Source organism: Crotalus tigris, unplaced genomic scaffold, assembly GCF_016545835.1.
Source record: "Crotalus tigris isolate CLP2741 ecotype Arizona unplaced genomic scaffold, ASM1654583v1 scf7180000017987.690289119674:8195010, whole genome shotgun sequence".
Lineage (NCBI taxonomy): Eukaryota > Metazoa > Chordata > Lepidosauria > Squamata > Viperidae > Crotalus > Crotalus tigris.
The window spans coordinates 4439242-4464748 of record NW_024096758.1 but is presented as its reverse complement, the minus strand read 5'-3'; the positions used below and the strand labels follow the sequence as shown (position 1 = coordinate 4464748).

Genomic DNA, 25507 nt, shown 5'->3' with positions numbered 1-25507 from the left:
CACCCGTTCACTGAGTCCCTCGGCCCGGGTGTTCGTGTGTACGGCCTGCTCCCCTCCGGAGCGTGACTGACTAGGAAAACCGAGAAGCGCTCGCCTGAAGAGGGACCGAGGGGCATGAAGTCGAGCGCAGCCGCCATCGCTGTTCACCCGTGAGGAAGCTCTGCCGGGAGCCAAGTCATACAGTTGCTGTTTGCCCTGCCCGGCCGCTGTCACTAAGGCAGCCATTTTGTGCCTCCCCTTCCCTCCCTCAGCTTGCCGCCGCCTCCTCCTTCGCCACCGCCGCGGAGCCCGGCCTTGTGCGTGTAGTAGTGAGGGGGTCTCGGAGGGTCCAAGGCGGCGGCGGCGCCTGCTGAGGCAGAGCCTGGCGAGGAAGTGGCACGCGGTGCGGGGGGGCCCCCATGGCGAAGAAAACCTACGACCTGCTCTTCAAGCTGCTGCTAATCGGCGACTCGGGCGTTGGCAAGACTTGCGTGCTTTTCCGGTTCTCCGATGATGCTTTTAACACCACATTCATCTCCACCATCGGTGAGCGAGAGTTGGGAGTGCCAAGTATTGCGCCCGCGGCTTTTTTTTTTAATGCCTCTCTGCCTTCCCTCCAGAGAGCCTCTTTTGTGCCCTCCAATATAATATTTTTATTTTCTCCGCCATCTCGGCTTTCTCTTTCTTTTTCCTGTGGCAATGAAGGTGCGCCTGTAGGAATGTCGGTTCCATCTCCCCCTGAGAATTCTTCCAATGCCGATAAGGGCAAAAAATGATGTGAGTTTTGGGCCACAACGTGTTGAGGTTGTTGGATTGAGGAAGTTATTTTATGAGATAACCGCACCCCAAATATCTTGTCTAGATATCCTTTGTTCTTGTTCTCTGTCTCATTATACTTTTCAGTTTTGAATGTAGGATAATCCTGCTTTCACCTAATATTTTTAGAGTACAATCCATTCTGGAATAATCTTTATTTCTTGGTAATGTAACTGCTGACTTGATGACTTTTCTTTTTACTTATATATTGTGTTGATATTTTGCAATCTCTGCCTTCCATAAGAAAAAAAAGTGTTAGCTGTCATTCCAGCTGCACAATGAGCTGTGCTTATTCAAATAACCCTTGTCTTTTGAAAGGGAAGGGCAATTTTTTTTTAATACATAGACCTGTATGGCTAACTGTAGTTCAGTGATCTGTAGTACTCTTTGGTCCTTTTACTAACACCAGTAGTGCATACTCCATTTCTTTCATGTTAAGTGGAGTATGACTTTATACCACTGTATCTTACCAATGCCACATTCGTTCCTGGGAGTGATCTCAACATCATCCAAGGTTTTCTATTTCTCCCACACCCCCTAGTGTTGATATTGCTTGTTCATACCCTATTAATTTTCTTAAATACATGTCCTTTGTGCCTGATTTCTTTGTTCATATTTGTTATGTACTTTCAACTGCTACTCTAATGTCCTCAATGGACATCTGGTTGATCCATGTATACAGATTAATGGCTGTTGCCCTACTAGCAGTTTCTGATGTTTGGAGGAAAGAAATTCCACTATGATGGAGGTGATAGTGATTTCTGAAAATCTAAAAATGTGCAAAACAGTTTTTTTATTTCAGTGCTGGACTTAGATGGCTGTTCTTTGAGACTTAAAGGTTTTCATGGCTGGAAATAGATCATTGGTTTATAAAATAGCTCATTTTTTAATGTGACTTAGGCAGATTGTCTAACCATTGTGTAAGATTAAATCATGAGTTTTGATGAAAGCTAAATTCTCCAGCTTTACTATATTAATGTTGTGGATTCAGAAAATATTGGCCCTGTATACAGATACTTCAGATTCCTAAAAGGAATTGAATCAAACCTATTAAAATTATTCATTGTGTTTTGCTTTGCACACTTTAGTTTAACAAAATATTCTAAAAATCTCAAGTTACACGTATAGGTTAGAGGTATCATTTGCTAGCCACTGCTGCAGTTTATCATAGTGCTGCTGGGGATTTTCAGCTGAATATGAAAGTAAACATTGTAGGACTGTGCAGGGTTTCCAATTCAAAAGCAAAAAGGGGCTTCTGAGTTTAGGGCATGAATATAGCATCTACCTGTGGCTCCTTAAAACAGCCTTGCCTTTTGTCCCCTGCAGTTGCTCCATAGACCCAGAGTTACATTTATATAGACTAGGTCAAAAACTTCTATATACAGTAATATCTTTACCAATAATTATAAATACTTCTTGAGCATCATCTTAGCTATTCTCACTTCCAGGCTAGACATTAACATTGAAGAACAGTATGTGGAATGGCAAATAATCATATTTATTAGTGAATAATAGATAATTTTCATTGAGATAGATTTCTTTTCTGAAAGGTCTGACTGAGGAAAGTTTAACTTTTATTAGTGGCAGCAGTTAATGTTCATTTCCTCAAGTTTACATATAGTGAATGGATTTGTTTGTTCTGTAAGGAAATCTATAGGTTTAGGATGTTTTTCAAAGTTCTAAGGAGCAGCCATCTTAGAGTTGATCCACATATTATGTACATTGATACGTCGAACTATTGAAGATAATTACATCTTGATTATAATATGCATGTTCCTGTTAATTTAGATGTAAATTTAAATAATGTAAAATGTAGTGGCTTTTGATTTATTACCAGAAGCTTTCACTGAAAAAGAATTCTTTGAGATGCATAAAAGTTGGCAGTTTTTATGTTTTTAGAGTTAACATAGATACTTTTTACAATTGCTACTATACAGACAGAGAGCTTTATTGTTTTAGACATTAAATGTAACCTCTAATATTTATCTTTCTAGTTTTGTCTAATTTAAACTTTAAATTCACTACTTATAGGTAGTTCTTGACTTAAAATCACATTTGGAACTGGAATTTCAATCATAAGTTATTGCCACTGTAAGTCAAGGCACCTGATTTTTTTTTTGATTTTTTTTTACAATTTTTGTAGTGAATCACATAGTCATTAGGCAAATTCATTTTGTTTGTTGGAAGCTGGCAAAAAAGTCACAAATTACTGTCATATGACTACAGGATGCTGCAGTCATTCATAAATGTAAGCTGGTTGTCAAGTGCCCCAAAATGTGGTTATGTGATCATGGGGAAAACAATGTTTTACGAGGCCCAAATGGGCTTTGTAGACTGTTATGCACCTTTTCCAAGGCTGTTGTAACTTTAAACAAACAACCAGCCATAAGTTAAGAACTATCTTAGCACCCAAAGTTATACTGCACCTCCCTATAACTACTTACGACTTGGTTCCAAAGCTCTGACAGCCACACACATACTCTCCAGCAGTGACATGATCACATTTTGGGCACTTGGCAATCAATCCACATTTACAGGCATTTGCAACATCCTAGGATCACATGACTGCAATTTATTTTTTAATTTATTTATTGCTGGATATGGGTTTATTTTCAGTTTCAAGCAAAAAACTCTCTTTGGCTAAAATAGGTTCATTGTGATTGCCACAAAAAAGATGGTAAAATGGAGAATGGTCACATAGTGACCCACTTAATGACTGGCACAACTTACAACCATTGTAAGGGGTTAATTATGGTCATAAGTCAAGATCTATCTGTGGTTATCAATTGCATACTATTCCCTCTTGCTCATTTAAAAACAGAAGCTTTGGAAAGCCTTTCCTTTTGATGGCATAAAGGTTAATAATACCAGGGTTATTTGCAAAAATTGAAATAGTTGTTTAAAAACATTTCATCTCTTACTTTCGCAGCATGATACAAATAGTCCTCAGTTAATGACAACTCATTCAGTGACCATCTAAAGTTATGGCATTGAAAGAGTGGTAACTGCACCTGGTTCTCAAACTCACATCTGTCCTAGAGTTCTTGTGTTCATGATCTTGACCAGGGGTCCACAAGTCATAAAAGGACCAAGTTTGAAGACCCCTGATCTTGACGCTTACCAACCAGCTTGCATATGCAACATTGCAGTGTCCTGTGAACGCAAGATCATAGTGAACGCAGGATCATAATATACATCCTTTGCTGGCTTCCCACAAGCAAAGTTAATACGGAAGCTAGCAAGGAAGGTCACAAGCTGCTCAGTTAAGTCTCCCCTATCTGCGCACACTCCTCAGGCCTCACTGTGCTTGCATCAGACCTCCCTGGCCACTTGCGCATCCTCCCCCACATGGCAGTAGCCACCCCAAACCCCACTGTACTCGCACTGTGTCTCCCCACCACTCATGTACCCTAATAGTTTCTCATCTGGCAGCAGTTACCCCAAGTCTGCCATACTTATCCCACTCCTTCCCTGACACTTATGTATCTTTTCCCACCTGACAGCAGCAGCCACTTACCTGCCTTCAGGCTTGTTTGTGAGCCACCTGGGACTTAAAGCGTCCTGCCAATCTTCCCACTGACTTTGGTTGTTGGAAGCCAGCAGAATGTTGCAAGATGTTCACTTAACAACCCATCATCTTCTCTTAAGAACAGCAAAATGTACTGCAGGGGTTGCTATCACTAAACGATGCAGTTACTGATGTAGTGCTTTGTGACTACATCACTTAGGGATGGAAATTCCACTCTCAAATTGCCACTATAACTTGAGTACTACTTATAGTGTGATGCTAAGGATCTGTTATGTGTGTTCTTTGTAGCAGCACCTGCACTTTAGTATTTCCTTTGTCTAGCCCAGGAGTCCCCAAATTCTTCAGCTCACCAGCTCAATTAAGTTTCAGATAGTTCATCAACCCCAAAACATATAACAACTTAGACAACTCAAGGCTGCTCCCACTGGTGACTGACTATTCAAAACTGTCTTGCTTCTAACCACCTCATCTTCAGGACTAGGGACTGGTGTGCAGCTTTATAGAGACCTCAAAAGATTAATTGACCCCGTCTACCATCTATTGTTTATCAACCACTTATTCATTCCTAGACATCTATTGACTCTTTGGATAGTTGCATCAATGTGTGGATATCGATACTGACGACTTTGGATGACGCTGGTCTAGCCTTTACCTGACTGTGTTTAAAGCTCCCCTGAAACTTGGCTTTTCCCCCAGGCCTTACATTAGACTGAGTGGCAGATCCTGTGTGCTGTGATGTTGTTAGAATATTTTTTCTTCTTCTTCAGAATGTCTAGTTTTTTACTGGTATCTTTTTTAATAATGTTTTTATTATTGTATTATTTCTAAAGGTAGTGAATTGAATGCTCTTATATATGTAATATATAAATAGAAACTTTTATTAACACACAGAATCTCCCATCTGCTCACCCTAAACTTTACTGTCTTATTAAACATCATCTAGTAAAGGTTCCAGTGTAGTTTTTGGGTATTTGTCAACTTATTTATTTTATCTATTAATTAAATTTATATGTCACTATCTCTCCAATAAGGCAACTCTGGGTGGCTTAGAAATCATAAAAAGATAAATAGAAAAACAGTTAAAAATTTAAAACTGTGCAAATTAAAAAGGTTAAAACTACAAAAAACAGGAACCAGGAGATGGATGTTATAGAGATGAGGTTGTCAACCACCTGCAGCAGTGAGCACTCCCTTTGTGGCCTCAAACAAATCAGGAATGCCAGGTTTTAATACCCTTCCAGAAGGTCAAAAGGGTGGGTGTACTTCTCACCTCCGTTGGTCAGATGTTCCACAGGGTTGGAGCCCTAGCAGAAAAGGCTTTTTTTCTTGATGCCACCCAGTGGAATTCTTGGCAGATGGTGTTTGTAGTAGGCCTGTTCCACTGGCACAAGTGCAGTGGGTTAGTCCCTTTGAAGTGAGAAGCTCCTCAGACATCTTGGACCCATGCCATATAGAACTTTAAAGGTAATATCCAACATCTTGAATTGGACTTGGAAGGAACAGTACTGTTATATATGTGCCATCCTAGGGGCCCCCAGAACTGCACATTGCTGCATTTGCACCAGCTCTAGCTGGGCTTGTATATGAAATCATGACCCATTATCAGCATTAATCATCTTTCCTTCTGATGTTAATTAGTATATTTTTTGTTCTTATACCCAGATACTTTCAGACTTTGCTATGTTTGAAAGCCCTTTAGCAAGTTTTAACAGACTCCTAATGTTTTGGTTGAGCAAATTTTAGGAGTTTGTAGTTCTCAAGACTTTCAGATGTATTAATTTGATACAATGGTTGACACTTTACTTCAAGGTGACATTGGATCTTCAAAATTAAATTTCTGACACACCATTTAGCTTGCCAATGATTTGGGACAGTGTTATTTTTAGTTGTGGTCCTACTCCTGTTTGAAAAGTAAATGCTGAGAGGAGGCAGATTATTTCTGTATCCCAGCTAGGATTGCTATAAATATCTTCCACTGCTAAAATACCTAAGTCATCATATGTTCCCTGATAGAGCAGAAAAGTTGGACTTCAAAAGCAAATTTTAGTATAATCAAGGATTCCCCATACTGTACTATATTATCAAATAATATCTTGTATGTTGGAGTCCAGAGAAGTTATTTTCTATCCATGTATCTTAGGTTATGATTCATTGCTGTTAAGGCGTTGGTCATGCTTTATTGGGGAGTTACTAAAAGGAAGTGTCATAGATATATCTCTGGAAGGTTTGGGTATGGAAGTTTATTTTACATGCCCCAAGTAACATTTATTTAATGCTTTTTAATGACAACTAATAAAGTTATGTTATATGTTTATAATGTAAAATAGCCTGCTATTCAACGGTTATTTTAATTATGATATAAACTGGCTTGTTGGGTTTAGCTACCAAGGATTTTTCTCATTACTAATACAGTGTAATTGGTATATATAATTGGAGCCTTATTTTAGATTTCGTATGTAAGAAACCCTTTGCAAATAATATTAAGTATTTCACTTACAAGCTGCTGGCAGCAATTTTGAGGGAACCCCTCCCCTCACCTACATTTATGAAGAAAACTAGGCTGAAAGTTGTGATAAATTGGATATTAGCACAATCCACCCAGTGTTGCCCTGTATAAGATGGGCAGCCAATAAATTTTATAAATAAATAAATAAAATTGTGAAAAAGCAGTATCTGTTGCCTAACTTGCCTTGATTAGCAGAGCGGTTGACTGCAAATAACTATTCTGTTAGCATGGTTATTTCAAGCTAAATATCAGTAAACTGGTGGGATTTGTAGTGCTAAACTGAAAATTCTGTGGTGTATAAATCATTATTTTAAACTTTAGACTTTGAATTACAGTATATGGAAAAGATTTTATTTATTTTATTTTATCTGTTAAATCTGAATAGATGTTTTCCTGATAGCATTTTATTCATTTCTTGTTACTATTAATTTGAAGTGACTGTAGTCTAAATTTATTTGGCGTTTTTTTTTTGGACTAAATCATTGCTCTCCAAGTTTGAAGCTACTAGAGAAATGGTTTGTCCTAAAGCCATGGTTTTGACTCTCATGAAAAGGAGCAGTGAGGAGAATGTATAGATCTGGAATACTGTATGCTAGAACTCATTCTGAATCACCTCTGTTACTGTTTTCCTGGACTAATGTGCTTGATGGCCACAAACTTTAAAGTTTAGTTTTATTTTTGGATCAAATATGATCTTGGTTAAAGTCAAATAAGGAAAATATGCTTATGCAAACCCTTTCAGGTATAGCAGTTCAATAACTGAGTTCACAAAGTGTTCTAACCATAATTTATCAAATAAATCACACTGGTTGGATCCACATATCATGTGGTAAATAAAACCAAACAAATAACACAATATGTTAGAACAGAGGCAGGCAGTTTATAGATCTCATGCTCCACATTTGCAACCTGTAGAGCATTCCTAGATATTGCTATCTGGGTGGAGGGAAAATGATGAAAGATGCATGATAATGTCATCACATAAATGCAACAAATTACATACTTGTATCCACTGTTGGAATGAGAATACATAATCATGGCACATGCATATCACTGTTTGCTGTAAAAGCTGCTGTGCCCAGATCATTCTGCTAGAATTTAATGGCAAGATAATAACATGTTGACAGTGAGGTATTTCTTGCTTTTTAATTAATAAATATGGAAGATGGCTACCCCCTCTGAAAGTGCCATGTCATCAACTATATGTCATTCTTCCCCTAAAGTTCAAAAAAAATAAAATAAAAGAACATCTCCAGAGGAAAAAATGCTGTCTACTTGAATTTAGCAAGATTTGTGAACCTAGCAAGAAGGTGAGGCAAAAGAACAGTCCTGTACAAGTAGTCTTTGCTTAACAATCATTTATTTAGCAATTGTTCAAAATCATGATGGCACTAAACAAATGGTAGGTATGGCCAGTTCTCGAGATTATGCCTGTTGTAATACACCTGCAGTCACAATCAAAATTTGGGTGATTGACAGCCCACCCAAATTTATGACCATAGCTTGTGCTTCAACTCCCCCATCCTTCCATTCCCCCCCCACATATCTGCCCTTTTGGCCTTATGAAGGGCCAGCAGCTGCCTGAGCCCAGCACACTTTGTCAGCAGTAGTAGGGGAAAAAACCCAGTGACGCTCAGTTGGGGGCATCAGGAGTGGATGGTAGTAGAATGCAAAGCAGCCAAAAGAGCTGTCATGGGGGGGGGGGGTTGAAGCAGAGGCAAGCACAGCAGGATAGGAGAAACAGGAAATCATCACCTAACAACTGGAACTGCCATTGCTAAGTGAGTGAGCATGGGCGTTGGACCTCCAAGGCCCATTCCAAGTCTGTTATTCTGATTTCCCTAATAACTGCTTTGGTTAGCAATAGCAATTCCTGTCCCAGTTAAGGTCATTAAGCGAGAAGTATTTGTATAATTCCACTATGATGTTTTAAGTTACGTTATTTAGTTTCTTCAACGCAGAATGGATCTGAAGTAGTACTAGATTGCACTTGAGTTTACAGCTATGGAGGGGAAAAAGGTTTAACCTGAAAGATGTATTGACCTCTTTGCAAGTAGTAAAATACTTGTTCAAACCTTGCCTTTTTTGGTTATATTGCTGCTGCATATATTGAACCTTTTTGAGATTTTTTCATTAGCTTCTTAAAATAGCTATCTATTCTCTTCGCATATATCAGAATACAATAGATTTAATATTTTCTAGTGGTACAGTAATTCAGATAATTTCTTTAAAGCCACAATTATGAAATTTTCAATTTCCATTTTGGAAATAAGTGAACAATTAAATATTTACTGAATAAGCAATTGATCTTTGTTTTGGAAAGAGCTAATCTGACTATATGGCAAAAGAGCTTAAATAAAATATACTAACATGCAGAATGTGAAGAATTAAAGAAAATTATGTAAATGAGAATCTTATGTTCATGAATAGTGGATGAATAGGGAAAAGTGTTTTTGAAGAACCCTAATAAGCTGGGTTCATATATTCCAGTATGCCCTGATTTTTTTTTAATCAAGTTTGTTGAATAAGTTACCTGATTTGTTAATACTAACCAATGAATTGTGATTTAAAAATTCTCATAGTTTGGTTCACACATGATTCCATATAAGAACTTTTAAAAACTAATTAATAACTTAATGAACTGTGAGAAAATCTAACAATGTAATTTGCATTTTAAAGCTTATGTTTATTATAGCTCCAAGATCTTACTAAATTTTGATTTGTTTCACACAACACATTTAGTCATAATTTGGTTTGTTTTTGATTTAGTGTGTTACTGAAACCAACCATTTGTGATTTAGTGTGAACTCTTAAGTATATCTTTCTGTTAATTCTAGTAGGAAGTCAGTTATTTTTGGAGTAAAGGTATTTTTATTCATTTAAATCTTGAGCACATATTATAGAACTTCTGTTCTTCCTATTTGACAATTAAAGTGCAAAATGAGGGCAGATTAGTAGCAACATTTTTAAGTTGGATAATCAATACTGGGGACAAGAAACAAAATATTTTATGTTCCCATTCTGAGTTGGCTGTGGCTTCAGTAATATAGAGTTGATTCATAGGATCTGAAACTATTTCATATACCCTAGATATAAGCAACAGTGAAATTCAAAACCTGTAGAGGAGCCCTGAGTGGTTACAATCCTCCTGTAGAGCAGGCCTGGTGTCGCAGTGGTTAAAATGCAGTATTGCAGGCTAATTCTGGAATTTGGTAATGACGGGAATCAAGGTTGATTCAGCCTTCCATCCTCTTAGGTCGGTAAAATGAGGACCCAGATTGTTGGAGGCAATATGCTGACATTGTAAACTGCCCAGAGAGTGCTATAAAGGTATATAGGTAATCCTCAAGTTATGACAGTTCACTTAGTGACTGTTCGAAGTTACGCGATAATCCCCCCAAGTATTTATGACGCTGTCCTAAAATTACAAATGTTGCAGCACCATGGCAGTCATTCACCCTTTCAATGACAACAGAGGCACTGCAGCATTCACCCTGCCTATCCCCCCCCCCCCCGCTCCCCACAGTTGCTTCCCCCGTCCCATCCAGCCATGCTGGATTCACTTATCTTGTGAAAATCTGTCTTCTCCCTTCTATGGTTTCTTTGAGAGCGCAATGATTTCACTTCCAGCATCTGATTGACTTGCAAATGCTTTTTGGGCGCTGAGAGTGAAATGTTCTAGGCGCCATGATCTCACAGAACTTCAGGCCTTGAGATCACAGTGCCCAGAAGCTTCCAGTCTCTGCGCAAAACATTTGCAAGCTGATGGGATGATTTGAGGCAGCATGATTTCACGACCTGAAAGCGTCCCGTCAGCTTGCAAATGTTTTGTGCAGAGACTGGAAGCTTCTGGGAGACAAATCTTCACAAGGTAAGTGACCTGGTCTGGCAGGATGGGGGGGGAGCAATGGGTCGAGGGAGACCTTGGGTGGTCTTAAGCAGGTGGCTTGTTTCCTCACTAGGCTCCCCCATGGCCTTCCCCACCCTGAGATACCTCATGTGCACTTAACGACCGCATTTGATTAGTGAGCGCATGGGTGAAAGCAGGGAGCTTTCACATTCATTTTATGTGATTCACTCCAACAAATCCTCAGGTTATGAATGTAATTGGCAGGCTCCATTACATTCGTAACTCAAGGACTACCTGTATAAGATTAAGTGCTATTGCTGGTCACTAGATGACAGTAAAGAGCTACTAAAAATGCATATTTTTTTGTCATATAATAATCATCCAGATTTTTCCAACCCAACTTTAATAGCCTTTGCCATAACATTCTTTGCAATTAGAACTACCATTTGTCCTAGGGCAGGGGTAGGCAACCTTGGCTCTTTTATGACTCGTGGACTTCAACTCCCAGAATTCCTGAGCCAGCATGGGGTTGGAGGGCAATCCTGGACCCCAAGGGGTTGAACCATCACATCGCCTACCGAAAGTGTCAAAATGCAATCCCTCCATTTCATCCTGGGCGGCATAAGACATGGGGACCTCCTGACGTCCATAGATCTCACGGAAGCGTACCTCCACATTCCCATTGCTTCCAGGCACCGCCGGTTCCTCAGGTTCTGCTACGCGGGGCACCATTACCAGTACTCTTGTCAGCCCTAAGGGTCTTCACCAAGATCCTGGCGGTGCTGGCCCCTCACCTTTGGACAATACCGATGCATGTCCAGTGCTACCTGGACAACATTCTCATACAGTCCCCCTATCTTCAGGTTGCCCAATCGGACCTAGCATTGACAATCAGGGTTCTCAAGGAACATGGGTTCTCGGTCAACTTCCAAAAAAGTCAGACCAATCCATCCATCCACCTCTTACACCTGGGCGCCATCATAGACATACTCAGGGGTCAGGTCTACCTGTCACAGGAATGTTGCGACAGCATCCGGGCCCCGGCACTAAAGATACGCAGGGAACAAGCAGTCCCACTGGTCATGCTTTCCCAGCTCCTGAGAAAGATGGTATCATGCATTGCAATAGTTCCTTGGGTCAGGTTACACTCCAGGGAACTCCAATGGTTTCTCTTCCCATTCCAGAGGCTGAGACTCAGCGCCTCCAACAGGAGAGTAAGAATCCTACCCAAAACATTGCGATCCTCAAATGGTGGGCATCACCAGCAATAGCTAGAAGGAACCCGACCGGCTCACACGCCAGTCTGTTCGGTTGGGGAGCGCATCTGCATCCCAGTGGGTACAGGGACAATGGTCCCAGATGGATCAGGAACACAGCATCAATTGGTTGGAGTTAAGGGCCATATACTTGGCCCTCCACCACTTCCACAACAGGGTAGCGAGGCAACATGTGCTAGTTCTCATAGACAACGTGTTGGCAAAGGCACATGTGAACCGGCAGGGGGACACCCAGTCCAGACCCCTCATGACCGAGGCCCAAGCCTTGGGATCCTGGGCGGAGGTGAACCTTGCCTCCATCAGGGCCGAACACATCTCGGGGAAAGCAAACAGTCAAGCATACTTCCCAAGCAGGTCAACCGTGGACCACTTTGTCAGGTAACCACTTGAGGTTCTTCTCAAGGTTCCCATCGTCGGAAGCGGAGGGAGTGGACGCCCTGCGTTGCCCATGGCCGGGGGGGGTCTACTTTACGCGTCTCCTCCTCTTCCGTTGATTCTGGCAACCATCCGCAAAATGCTACAGGAATGGGCGCAGGTCATATTCGTGGCCCCATATTGGTCACGAAGACCGTGGTTCGCGGACCTGGTGAATCTCTCCAGATTCCCCACCCATAGAGGATTCCCCCGGACCGAGTGTCACTCAGCCAGGGAGCTCTGCAACACCCAGAACCCCAGTGGCTTCAGTTAGCCGCCTGGCACTTGAGCACCGGATTTTGAGCGGGGAATCATACCTGTCAAGAGTAATTTCCATGATTCAGGCATCCCGCCGACTGGCAACAAACCGCATCTATGACTCCACATGGAGAAACTTCTGCAGTTGGTGCGAGAGGCGACTACTTGATGCCTCAGACCTCACTGTCCCAAACTTCCTAGAGTACTTACTTGATGGCCTGGACAAGGGCCTAGCTCCCAATACCATCCGCAGACAGGTCGCAGCGCTATCCACTTTACTTACATGTGCCAATGCAGCCCCCTTGGCGCAACATCCCAGGATTCGCATCTTCCTTAAGGGCACCACCAACACAAAACCACCTGTAGTCCACAGGTACCCCTCCTCCTCCTCCTCCTCCTCCTCCTCCTCCTCCTCCTCCTCCTCCTCATTGCTAGTGCTAATTCTCCTCCTCCTCCTCCTCCCCCCCTCATTGCTAATGCTAAAACTAAGGTTAAAATTATGTCGGATATTGGGTGTCATTCAGAACAATTGAATTGAACTTTATTTGGCCAACTGTGATTCAGCATACAAGGAAATTGTCTCTGGTACAGAAGCACTCAATGTACATGAAAAGCAACAGAATAATAATAATCATAATATAATAATACCAGTAAAAAGGAGAAGTAAAGAAGATAAGGATAAATAATAATATTACAATCACACTAAAAAGCTAAAGGTTTCCCTGTCAAATCTAGGGTATGGTGCTCATCTCCATTGCATAACTAATTACATGTACTGTATACATAGTATTTAGAAATATATTCCACATACATGTATTGTCCTGAAAATCTTAAACTAGCTTTTGGAACTACTTTTTTCTTTTTTGGGGGGGGGGGACACTATAGTACAAGTATTACATGTAATTTCTTACAAAGTTGAAGCTGCAGTGTCTTGGTACCTAAAGTAATACAAGTAGGTAAATATAATCTGATGCTTTTTATTTTTTATTTTATTTTCCTAGCTTATATGATGTCCTAATTACAACTGATTGTCAGAAGCTTATATCTGAGTGCACTATTGGGATTAAAAACATGAATAACAAAAAAGTAACTATAATGAAATGCACAAAGAAGCAGCCCAAATACAGTCCTCCTGCAGCAGGGAACAAATTCAAAATAATTATTTTCTATAGAGTTCTTTGATGGAATATTTATGTTTATACTTTTCAGATATACTGTATTTGTGTGTGTTCTTTTGTGAATATTTTCATGCTGCTTTGTTGATTTACTTGTTTGATTTTACTTTATAGGGATAGATTTCAAGATAAAAACAGTTGAATTGCAAGGAAAGAAGATAAAGCTACAGATATGGTAAGTGACTAATCAAACTTTTTTGACATTCAAAAATACTTCCTGTGATTTTTATTAGCTATTTTTATTTATTTATTTATTAGATTTGTGTGCTGCCCATCTTTTCTAGAGGCAATAATTTTAGGACCAAAGCAGATACAGAGTGCACATTTAATATGTTTCTCCTTTTAGTCTTGAGAATAGCCTTATCTCAGAATCTCTTTGGATGGAAAGCTTATTCCAACTGATGATAGTTATTCAAGGATTTTACTCTTCTTTAAATGTAAATTATATTTTATTTCTCTTTAAATTTTTAAGATACAAAGTAAGAAGGCATGCAATAGGCAGAATGCTTGACAAACGTTTTAGGAAAATATACATTGTTTGTATAAAGGTCTATTAGTTAAGTTTACAGATAGTTCCTTTCTTAATAACAATAATTGGGACTGGCATTTGGATTAGTTTTTGTTAAACCTGTATTCCATCTTTCTCCTTGAAGCTTAAGGCAGTCTATATCCTACTTCATCCTCCAAGTTTTCTTCATAATTTTCCTCCCACAGCAATCTATTTCTGGAAAATGATTGAGCTGAGACTAGCCCAAACTAATTGGGTGAGTTTCCATGGTAGTGTATTGGTTCTCTTGAATACAGTAACTGTAAGTCCAATGAATTGTACTTCCTTATTTATTTATTTACTTATTAAATTTTTTTGCTGTCCATCTCACCTCAGGCCAATTCTTATAAAAGAAACAAATTTGATATATATGGAACAAAATGTTAAGAGAGCACTGACATTTATTTTTAAATACTCACGAAGACATATTTCCAATAACTCTGGAAGACTCATTATTGTAAATTAATCATCTTGCTCTTTCTTCATTAAAATTAATGGCCAGCACAATTTTTTTAGAATAGAATAGAGCTGGAAGGGACCTTGGAGGTCTTCTAGTCCAGCCCCCTGCTCAAGCAGGAGAACCATTAGATATTTAGATATTTATGATATCTAAACTAGCTAGAGAGAATAAGCTAATATAATGTCACGTCATTCCTTTTTAAAAAGGGAAAACATTCCCTGGAATTGAAGAAAACCTTTCTAGATAGTTTTCAAGATAGTGCAAGAAAGACTACTTTGTATTTCAGAGAATAGCAATAATGTTTTTGCATTTATGCAATCTTATTGCTATCAGTATAAGAGTATTGCATTTATAAAATTATCTTCCCTGTAAAATCATTTTCCTGGGTACCATGAGGTACTCAAGCTTAAGTTTGTCTGCTATTTTGCCTTTGTTGTTTTATTCATACAGTTCCAATATTCCATAATTATTGTATGAATCTGTTGGTTGCTTAAATTTCAAGGAGCCTCTAAGTTATCCATAGGTCATGCATTTTGTGAATATAGTATCTCATATTTTTTCAGTCAGTTGTTTTGGTGGAGAATATATTCTTTCTCCAGCATGACGAGTAGAGAATCCACCAATGTGTTTGTAAGGAAACAAACGGCCGTTCGTTTGTTTTCTGCTGCCTGATCGGCTGATCGCAGCATAGCCACAAGGCTGGCCTGAGTCCAGCTGACTGCCGGACAAACAAAGAGCCGGACGCCATTTTCCGGTCACCAAGCGTGATCCGGAGCAAAGGGGAGGCATTCTCCTCTCCTCCCAATCCACCCCCCCCCCCACAGAACTAGGCAACAAAGACAGCCGCAGCTAAAATTTGGAACTCACTAACAAGCTGATCTGCGGGTATTTTAAACCTCCTGTGGCTCATACAGAAGCCTGTGATCCACAGAGAAACAATAGAGCACACGCGAATCTCAGCCCAATAGCCAGCCAGCTGATCCGCGGGTGTTTTAAACATCCCGCGGCCCTTACGAAAGCCGGTGAGCCGCGGAGGAATAACAGAGCATCCGACTCCTTATTCAATTAACTGAATCGCCCGAGGATCAGCTGATCTACAGAGGGCTTTTAGACTCTGCGGCTCCCTCCCGAGGATCAGCTGGTCTGCGGAAAGCCAGAGGCTTCCCTGCAGCTTCCGCGGCTTCCTTGCAGCTCCTCCGTTTGGTAGAGAGCTAGATTCCCAAACATACCTGATTGTGAAGGCAATCGGAGTTCAGCAGCCTCCAGGAAAACAGCTGAGCGGCACAGGCAGGCTGATTGAGTTCAGACATTAACTACCTTCCTCGTGGTCCTCAAGCCAGGGGGGTAGGACATCACTCAGAACACACCACCACTCAGGGACTCGAAGTCAGACTCATCCTCCTTCCTAGCCATGCCTATATATACATATATATATATATATAATTATTTTTGGAAATTGATAAATAAATAAATCAGACCAATTCAATTATCCCTGAATTAGACCTAAATTGAAATCACTGCAGTTTTTAAAAAAATGGCAGATACGAACACAGCCCAAACAGTGCAGGAAACTTCCATCAGCAGCCCTCCCACTTGTAAAAGACAGAGATCCTCCAAACAGGAAGTGGCTGGCAAGATCAAGGCCAAGGCAATATCTGCAAAAAGGCCTTCCAAAGCAGTGGATAGAGAGCCTAAGCGACGACACCAAGCTCTGGAGAAACAATTTTCCACTGAGGACAAATTAGAGCCACCTAATTACAGGGACGAGGAAATATTTGGCCCAAGGAAGCCTAGCCAGGAACCTCTGGAAGCAGGGGCCAAGACGGAACAGGGGAACGGATCTCCCCTAAGCGAAGGGCCTGGAGATCTGGGTTCAGAATCAGGCACCCGTCACTCAGACAATCATAGAGTAAATGGTAATATTAGGCTGTAACAAGAATTCATATGTGCCAATTGATACATACTCTTGGTATGCTGTAATCATTTCTGAACCTATTTCTTCAAATATTGATCTCCATTTGAGAATTAAATAAGCCACTTAAATGTACAACCAGTCATTTCTTCCAACTTTCTCTTGTTTTCATAATGAATCATGAAATATATTGTAAAACTTGACAAAGTAATTGCTTTATATGAATGTACCTTAATTGAAATCTAGATCTCTCTTAGTCCTGAACAAAATGAATTGTGAACCACATTATAGCAAGAAAGGCAAAATCAAGTCCATCTGAATTTAAACTGGAACAAAGTTGAAAAAAATGTGTTATATTAACCTCTTCTGTCTAGGAGCCCCGGATATTCTGCAGTTTTACAAACCATATAAGCTAGATTACAAATCAAGGAGCTCAACAAATTGCATTAAGGAATAGACTAGAAAAAAATCTGTATTTGTATGAGGAGGTATAGCTCATAAAGCATGTTCCCAAATTGTAAACTATTTTTAATATATAAGTGTCGCCAAGACACTTCCAATTTTACGCAGGAGAAAACCCGAATAACCAAAGACCTACATACAAACACCCACGAAAACCTCAGAATGAATGAACATACATACATACATACATACACACACACACACATACACACATACACACCACATACATACATACATACATACACACAAGGAGATTGGAATATATTATGGTAAGTGGGAAAAATTGTTATTGCAGCAATTACTGCATCAGTTGTACAAAGTACAAGTAAGACAATTGAGCCCCAAATTTACATTTTGGGCGAAAGAATTGTTAAGTGAATTTTATCCCATTTTGTGACCTTTCTTGCCACAGTTGTTAACTAAATCACTGTGATTGTAAAGTTAGTAAAACCTTTGTTTGTTTGATTGATTGATTTGATTGCCGCAGAGAGTTAAGTGAATTTGGCTTCCTCATTAACTTTGCTTCTCAAAAGGTCACAAAATGTATCACATGACCCCAGGACACTGCAATTGTCATAAATACATCCTAGTTGCCAGGCACCTGAATTTTGATCATATGACCATGAGGTGCTGCAACAGTCAGAAATGTGAAAAATGGTCATAAGTTACTATGAGGGCCATTGTAATTTTGAATGATCACTAAATGAATGATTGTAAGTCAAGGATTATCTGTAATTGTCAGAGAACTCAAAAACTAATGCAGGCTTTACGGATCATTTTCCCCACCTCCACCTACCCCAGAAGTCAAATAGTTCCATCCCTCAGAAGTCCCTCAAGACCTAGTTACATCACCAGGCCTGGAGGTCCCAGAGAACCAGAGACATTTTTTTAGATGGCTCCATTGTGGTTGATATATTCATTCATTTATTCATTCATTTATACATACATACATACATACATACATACATACATACATACATACATATAATGTGTGTATGTGTGTGTGTATGTATGTATGAGTGTATATCTATATCTATCTATCTATCTATCTATCTATCTATATATATATATATGTTTTCTGAGGTTTTCGTGGGTGTTTGTATGTAGGTCTTTGGTTATTCGGGTTTTCTCCCGTGTAAAATTGGAAGTGTCTTGGCGACGTTTCGACGAAGTCTCATTCATCATCTTCAGGCTTGTGTTTTCAGCTTCGTGCTCCTAGGACCTAGAAGCAATATGTGGTTGTAGCTGTTTCTTCCTTTTAACTGCCAGTGGGAATATGAACTGATTGGGTGGGAGCTTGGCTGTGTTCTGATTGGGTGGAGGTGTGTTCTGATTGGTTAGGGGCTTGGCTGTGCTCTGATTGGATAGAGGGTTGTCTGTGCTCTGATTGGCTGGGGAAGTGTTCTGTTTGGGTGGGGGCTTTGTTGTGCTCAGGTTAGTCTGAGTTGCAGGGGTATGTATTTGAGATAGTGAACTGCATTGCTATTGTTTGGCTTCGTGTTCGTGCCTCATCTTCATGGTGGGTGTCAGTTTGCTTCCTGTATGGATTGAAGGGGTTTAAAGTGGCTAATGATGCAGCTGTGGTCCGGTTTCTGGTTTGTGGTCGTGCCTCATCATCGGTGTGGGTTTGGGTTTGCTTTTTGCGTGGATGTGTGGTGGTGACATCCTGTGTGGTTTTTGTAAGTGTGGGTCTGATGTCATTTTTTGTGTTAGGGACTTGTTTGTCAATAAGGGCGGGTTTCCAAATGGCTGGTAGACTTATCGAAACGTCGCCAAGACACTTCCAATTTTACGCGGGAGAAAACCCGAATAACCAAAGACCTACATGTGTATGTGTGTGTGTATGTATTGTGTGTTTGTGTGTGTGTGTGTGTGTGTGTGTATATATATATTATGTGTATAATATACACCATACATACATACATACATACATACATACATACATACATACATTGCTTTACTTGATTGTTGTATATGTCCAGAGTTGCTTTTTGCAACATGAGCAGCTATAAAAATTGGATAAATAAAGATGTTGTACAAGATACTTCTACAGAAGAGTGGCAAAACTGAAAATTATCTAGATGTTATGATTTATGGTTATCCATTTTCTCCCCTACCAATATTTTTCACCCATTTTGTTAGACTCTTCAGTGTTTCATTGCTTTCCTTTTCAGGGACACAGCAGGACAAGAGCGATTCCACACCATCACCACCTCCTACTACAGAGGTGCCATGGGAATCATGCTAGTGTATGATATCACCAATGCCAAAAGCTTTGAAAACATCAGCAAATGGCTTAGAAACATAGATGAGGTAAGCAGTTTAGTGCGGGTTAGTGCAAAAATAATGTTTGCAAAGAGATTAACTAAATACCTTTTGATTCTTGACTTTTCATCTTTTTGAAAAAAATGTGTTCAATGGATGTCTGTTTATTACGGAAGAATTGGAAAGAGTTTGACACTATATCTGATCCCAGGGGATTGAAATGCCATCTGCCTAAAATTTGAGCATTTATACAGAATGTGTCAGCATTCTTTTGCTGTTGTTGCTTTTTATAGATTTTAAATATATAAGAATTAATTATATCATGTATTTAATGCATTTATATGCCATTTTGTGTCTCAGGATAACAAACTTTGAGATACTAAAACAATAAACTCAAGAGGAAATGGGAGTAAGGGGATGTTGCCACAGAGTCAGGTAACGGGGGGGGGGGGTTAAAGAAAGTAATCTTACAATCTATCACAGGCCAATCTTGGTTCTTAAAATATATTAGGCATAAGAGTATCCCTTGAGGCAATCTTGCTTTTTGGAGTCAATAACCCAACTATTTTCCTTATAGCTAGTATTTATATATATATATTACATATTGGTAATCTGCCTATTTAAATTTTCAGCTTGGACTTTCAGAGATTTTACATCATAAATCAAACATGATGGCCAAGACTTGAGCAATTACTGTATTAAAGCAATGAGGGATAAAAGGGAAATGTTTTTGTAGACTAAGACTTAGTAATCACGATTAATAGCCTGTAACCATTAAAGAGGTGGCTGATAGGACTATCTTTTTGAACTATGTTTTGGTAGGATAAATGTAGTTTATTTATAATAAACTGAGTAAACTATCTAGCCAAAATATAGTACATCTTTTAGCCTGATGTAGAAAGGCTGAGCGACAAAGAATTGAGGCCTTTGAACTATGGTGCTGGAGAAGACTCCTGCGAGTCCCTTAGACTGCAAGGTATTCAAACCGGTTAGTCCTAGAAGAGATCAACCCCTACTGCTCTTTAGAAGGCCAGATCCTGAAGTTGAAACTCAAATACTTTGGCCACCTAATGAGAAGGAAGGACTCACTGGAGAAGGGCCAAATGCTGGGAAAGATTGAGGCCAGTAGAAGAAGGGGACGACAGAGAATGAGGTGGCTGGATGAGGTCACTGAAGCAGTAGGCGTGAATTTAAATGGACTCCAGAAGATGGTAGAGGGCAGGAAGGCCTAGAGGAATGTTGTCCATGGGGTTGCGATGGGTCGGACACGACTTTGCAATTAACAATAACAAGATGCAGTTGAGATACAATAGCCCATCCAATCACCTCCAAACCACACTGCTACTTTAACTTAATTTTCAAGAATTGGTTTATATACATTCATATTTTTTGCTTTGATTATATGTAAGCATTACTATTGAACATAATTCTTCATACAATTTTCCCAGTTTATATTAATGTATTACATCATAGATTTCACCAATTCTAAATATGTTTTGGACCATACAGGATCATAGTGAAATTGTCCCAATAAAAGAGTACAATCTGAAGCATATCGATCTTGGCAAAGTATTATATAACCTTGTGTTGCAGTTGGAGAATAACTTGAGTATATATTATTATATTTTTTATAATTGAGTACCATTATTTCCTGATTTTGATCTTTGTAGACTTAATTACCTATTTTAACAACCACCCAAGCCCCAAAAATGAAAGGGAAGGGGGTTGTAAGTTTAACTCATGCCCTCTGAGCTTAACTTTCATAAGGTGGTTAATATAATGCTGTACAGAAATATAAAATATCATTCTTTGATTGTATCCTAGCATGCTAACGAAGATGTGGAGAGAATGCTTTTAGGAAACAAATGTGATATGGATGACAAAAGAGTGGTACCTAAAGCAAAAGGTGAACAGGTGCGTACCACATCAGCAATTTTCTGCATCGGTAGTGCAGATAATAGAGGAAATTCTTAGTTTCCTTTAGGCCAATGGTCGGCATTCTTTTGGTGGCTAAAAAATATATTTGGTGGGTTTAGTGAGGCTGAACCCTGCCAGATTAATGGGATCATATATGTTTTGATAAGACTGGGAATAGAATTAATTGTAATGTGCTTCTCTTAAAGTTAGCATTATCATTTTATGTATTTCCTGGTTTAAAAGAAACTGCTGTATTTGTTTTAGCAATCAATGGTCTGAATATTTTAAAACTTCTAATTGATAAAAAAATGTCACAATGTGGAATACTTTGTAGTGCTGGTATTAGAAATCTGCATTTATTGCTGGAGGGTTTCCCTCAGTTTGGAATGTTGGCTTGATTTTTAAAGTTCTTCTGTATAAAATTTTATAATTGACTGAGTAAAAGTCTATTTTCTCAGAGTTTCTGAGATCTTTATATTCCTGTGAGAACATAATCTATTATTTAACTAGAATTTTAAATTATACATATATGAATTATGCTTTGTAAAATGATTTTTAAAACATATATACTTTGGGACAGACTTAGAAATTGTTCTGCTAATTTTGCAAATCTTCTTTTAATGTGTTTGGATTAGGATTTTTTTTTTAAGTGTCCTTTTTACAGTATGTTTGAGCAGGTTCACACTTGCTGATGTGTAGTATTTTCCAGAAGCATTTGTAACAAGCCTAACAGTGTTCTTTTCCCTTTTTGGCCTAGATTGCAAGGGAGCATGGTATTAGGTTTTTCGAAACTAGTGCAAAAGCAAATATAAACATTGAGAAGGCATTCCTCACGTTAGCAGAAGACATTCTTCGAAAGGTAACTGCAATCTTTAGCAGAAAATGGGGTGGCAAGAATACTAAATACTGAATATCGTTTGAGATCCTGACTTAATAGTAGTATCAGTCTTGCCCATAGCTACTATGCACAGTAGAATGTCATTGGTAAAACATGAAGAGCAAGGGCAACCATTTCTGCATTCAGCATCGAAGTCACATGTCTGATGGAGCTCAGTAGACAGCACCGATAGCATACCCACCTACCCTGTTAAAATATGTAAATGTAATTGGGAAGAGACAGTTCCTCAAATAATCTGATATAATCTACATAAATAAATGGGAGACACTATAGACTCTTCAAAGTTGGGGTGATACAAACCAATCCAAAGAAATGGCATTTTCCTAAATCCCATAAAAATTAAGGTGTAGCTGAATAGTATAGAATAGAATAACAGAGTTGGAAGGGACCTTGGAGGTCTTCTAGTCCAACCCCCTGCTTAGGCAGGAAACCCTAACCATTTCAGACAAATGGTTGTCCAATCTCTTCTTTAAAACTTCCAGTGTTGGAGCATTCACAACTTCTGGAGGGAAGTAGTAATTATTTCAGTAAAGTTATCTTTGTCTGAATTTATGCAACTAAAAAGTTGAATTTCTGTTAATTTTTTGCTTGACTACTACAGGTAGTCCTCGACTTATGACCACAATTGACCCCAAATCTTCTGTTGTTAAGTGAGACATTTGTTAAATGAGTTTTGCTTCATTTTATGACCTTTATTGCCACAGTTGTTAAGTGAATCACTGCAGTTGATAAGTTAGTAACCCAGTTGTTAAGTGAATCTGGCTTCCCGATTGACTTTGCTTGTCAAAAGGTTGCAAAAGGTGATCACTTGATTATGGGGATGCTACAAAGGTTGTAACTGTGAAAAATGATCATAAGTCACTTTTTTCAGTGTCATTGTAACTTCGAATGGTCACTAAATGAACTGTTGTAAGTCAAGGACTACCTGTACTAATTGTGTATTCAGCTTTGTTGTTCTGCTGAACAGTGAGTATGGCTCCTGTAATTGTGAAATTTGACTTAACTCTTACATTGCTTCTTTATTGCAGACCCCTGTAAAAGAGCCCAACAGTGAAAATGTAGATATCAGCAGTGGAGGTGGTGTGACAGGCTGGAAGACCAAGTGCTGCTGAATGTGTTCCTCTCACCAAGCACCACCCATCACCCCTCCTCCTCTTCTTGCTGTGGAATAAACCACTTTGCCCATTTTTAACCTTAAATATTTTTCTCTTCATCTTAACATGGCTCCACCTTTTCCTTTGTTCTTCTGTTAGGGAGAGCTCACTGACTATAATTTTCTTGAAACAAACTGTATTAAAATCATGTCTGATGTTATTTTTAATGTACCAGCTGAACTCAATGCCACACTCTGGTTGTATTATAGCCCAGTCTTAACATTAAAATGTAGAGCGACCATTTCAGCTCCAGTCTGCAAACTGTGCAAGAATAAAACCTAGCATTAACAGTTTATTTTGTACGACAGTGGGGTTTTATTATGAACACTGTGCTTAGGTCACCATATTTGCATCAGCAAAAAAATCATTCGCCTTGAGTATGTAAACGGGGTTTATTTTGTCCTGTGCCTTATGTGGAAAGGAACTTTAGTTCTTCCCTTCCCCCTTTTTTTTCTGTTCTGGTGGAAGCAAGACAGAAGATCAAATTCTACTGTGGTGACTTTACTGTGATCGATGTAGAGGATTGAGGACAAAGGGGTTAGAGCAAGCTATTCCAACCTGCTTGGTGTCTCTTTTCCTATTGGTTTAAATTCTGACCAGTTCCTGCTGCCATTTTTTTTTTCTCTTTAGCAATCTCTCCCCTCCCCCCCTCTTTTTTTTTGCCTGCATGCCGGTTTTGTTTTTTTATATGTATAGCGTGAAGTGTTAAGAGATGGCAATACAATATGTTTGCCAAATTTAATTCGAAGTACAGATCACAAATCTAGCTTTCTGAGGTAAAACGTGAAGTATCTACTAACCTTTGTCTAGCAGCTGTCAGACCAATTACTATTTCTCCCTTCCTTCCTGCATAGTTGTTGGGGTTTATGATATGGAAGAGTTAATTGCATGCACTAGTTTTTTATGGAGGATGATGTGGCTGTCTTCAATCTTTGTGTATGACTATACCATGTGGTTCCCAAATCTACAGCCATTCATAAAGAATTTGGTTTTCTTTGCTGCTCCAGGCAGGTGACTCAGTAGCCTAGTCAATATTTAACATGGGGGTGGGGGGGGAAGAAAGAGGGCAAGTAAGTTTGAATGATCACACCCCTAGAATGTTTTCCTTCTGTGTTAAGTTCTTCACAATAAAAAAATCCCTTGTTTACAACCCTGGACAATTGTAACTTCTTTCAATTAATACTGAAGAATATTAAGCATAAATACCACTTTAAATTTTCTACTTAAGGAAGCAAGTGCGCTCTGCTTTTGGGGGCCCCACGGGAACGGAACTTGCTTTTCTGGTTTCCTGATTTGCCTCTCATTCTAGATCTGCTAGAAATGTCACTTAAGACACCTATATTGAAACAACAGAGGTGTTCTGAAAATACTGGGAACGAGTCAAGGGCTTGTATCTTTTGAGGCTCATGTTGGATTTGGGTGCCTTGCTGAGTCATTCTTTTCACCACTTGGTGGCCTGTCTGTAAAAGGGTTTCGTGGCAAACTCTTCCCCCCCCCCCATGTAGTCTCGGAGACAAGCTTGAGACTGAACCTTTTTGCACTTGTTTTTAGAAAATTTCCTCTACTAATTAAATCAGCTGATGAAACTGACTAATTTTAATAAAATGAAAGTGTTTGGAACTCTAGCCTTGATCTGGTTTCATAGTAATATTCCTGTCTCCTTTCCCTTATGCTTGGGAATTGACGCCTATCCTGTTTGTTAATCAATCCCAGTTGAGTGGCTGTTAAAGTTAAAGGCAGAAACCAGGGACTTGAAGGGACAAATCAATGCAGTTCTGTTCCTCACATATTGATGTATTGATTAGTGTTGTAAATAGAAATTGTTACCTTTTTCAGATCTGCACTTTCTAACATTATCAAAAAAGGGAATATAGAGTGTGCATAATTTTTTGTATAATCTTTGTTTAAAATGTGTGCTTTTTATTTGCTTCCTTGGGCTTGGCCCTCCTGTATGAGTCTCTTTAAGAACCTTTGTAAAAGCTGTGTTCATTAAGCACCAGGTAGTTAATCAAAACAGTCCACTCTCTGGTACTACTAGATGAAAAATCATACTCTACTTAACAAGTTAAATAAACTGAAATATTTCTA

General features: G+C 39.2%; 1 protein-coding gene across 1 annotated transcript; it reads left to right on the top strand.

Moving 5' to 3' along the window:
• On the top strand, positions 1–25507 carry RAB10 (RAB10, member RAS oncogene family). Its single transcript, XM_039346055.1, has 6 exons — positions 1–525; positions 13919–13979; positions 19360–19498; positions 21275–21364; positions 22125–22226; positions 23294–25507. The coding sequence occupies exons 1-6, from the start codon at positions 399–401 to the stop codon at positions 23375–23377; spliced, it is 603 nt and encodes a 200-aa protein (XP_039201989.1). The 5' UTR covers positions 1–398; the 3' UTR covers positions 23378–25507.

Excerpts from the sequence above, each read along its gene's own strand:
- RAB10 (XM_039346055.1), top strand. The coding sequence starts at position 399 with ATGGCGAAGAAAACCTACGACCTGCTCTTCAAGCTGCTGCTAATCGGC. Across the intron at positions 526-13,918 it reads CACATTCATCTCCACCATCG|GGATAGATTTCAAGATAAAA; the intron begins GTGAGCGAGAGT and ends TTTACTTTATAG. Across the intron at positions 22,227-23,293 it reads CAGAAGACATTCTTCGAAAG|ACCCCTGTAAAAGAGCCCAA; the intron begins GTAACTGCAATC and ends TCTTTATTGCAG.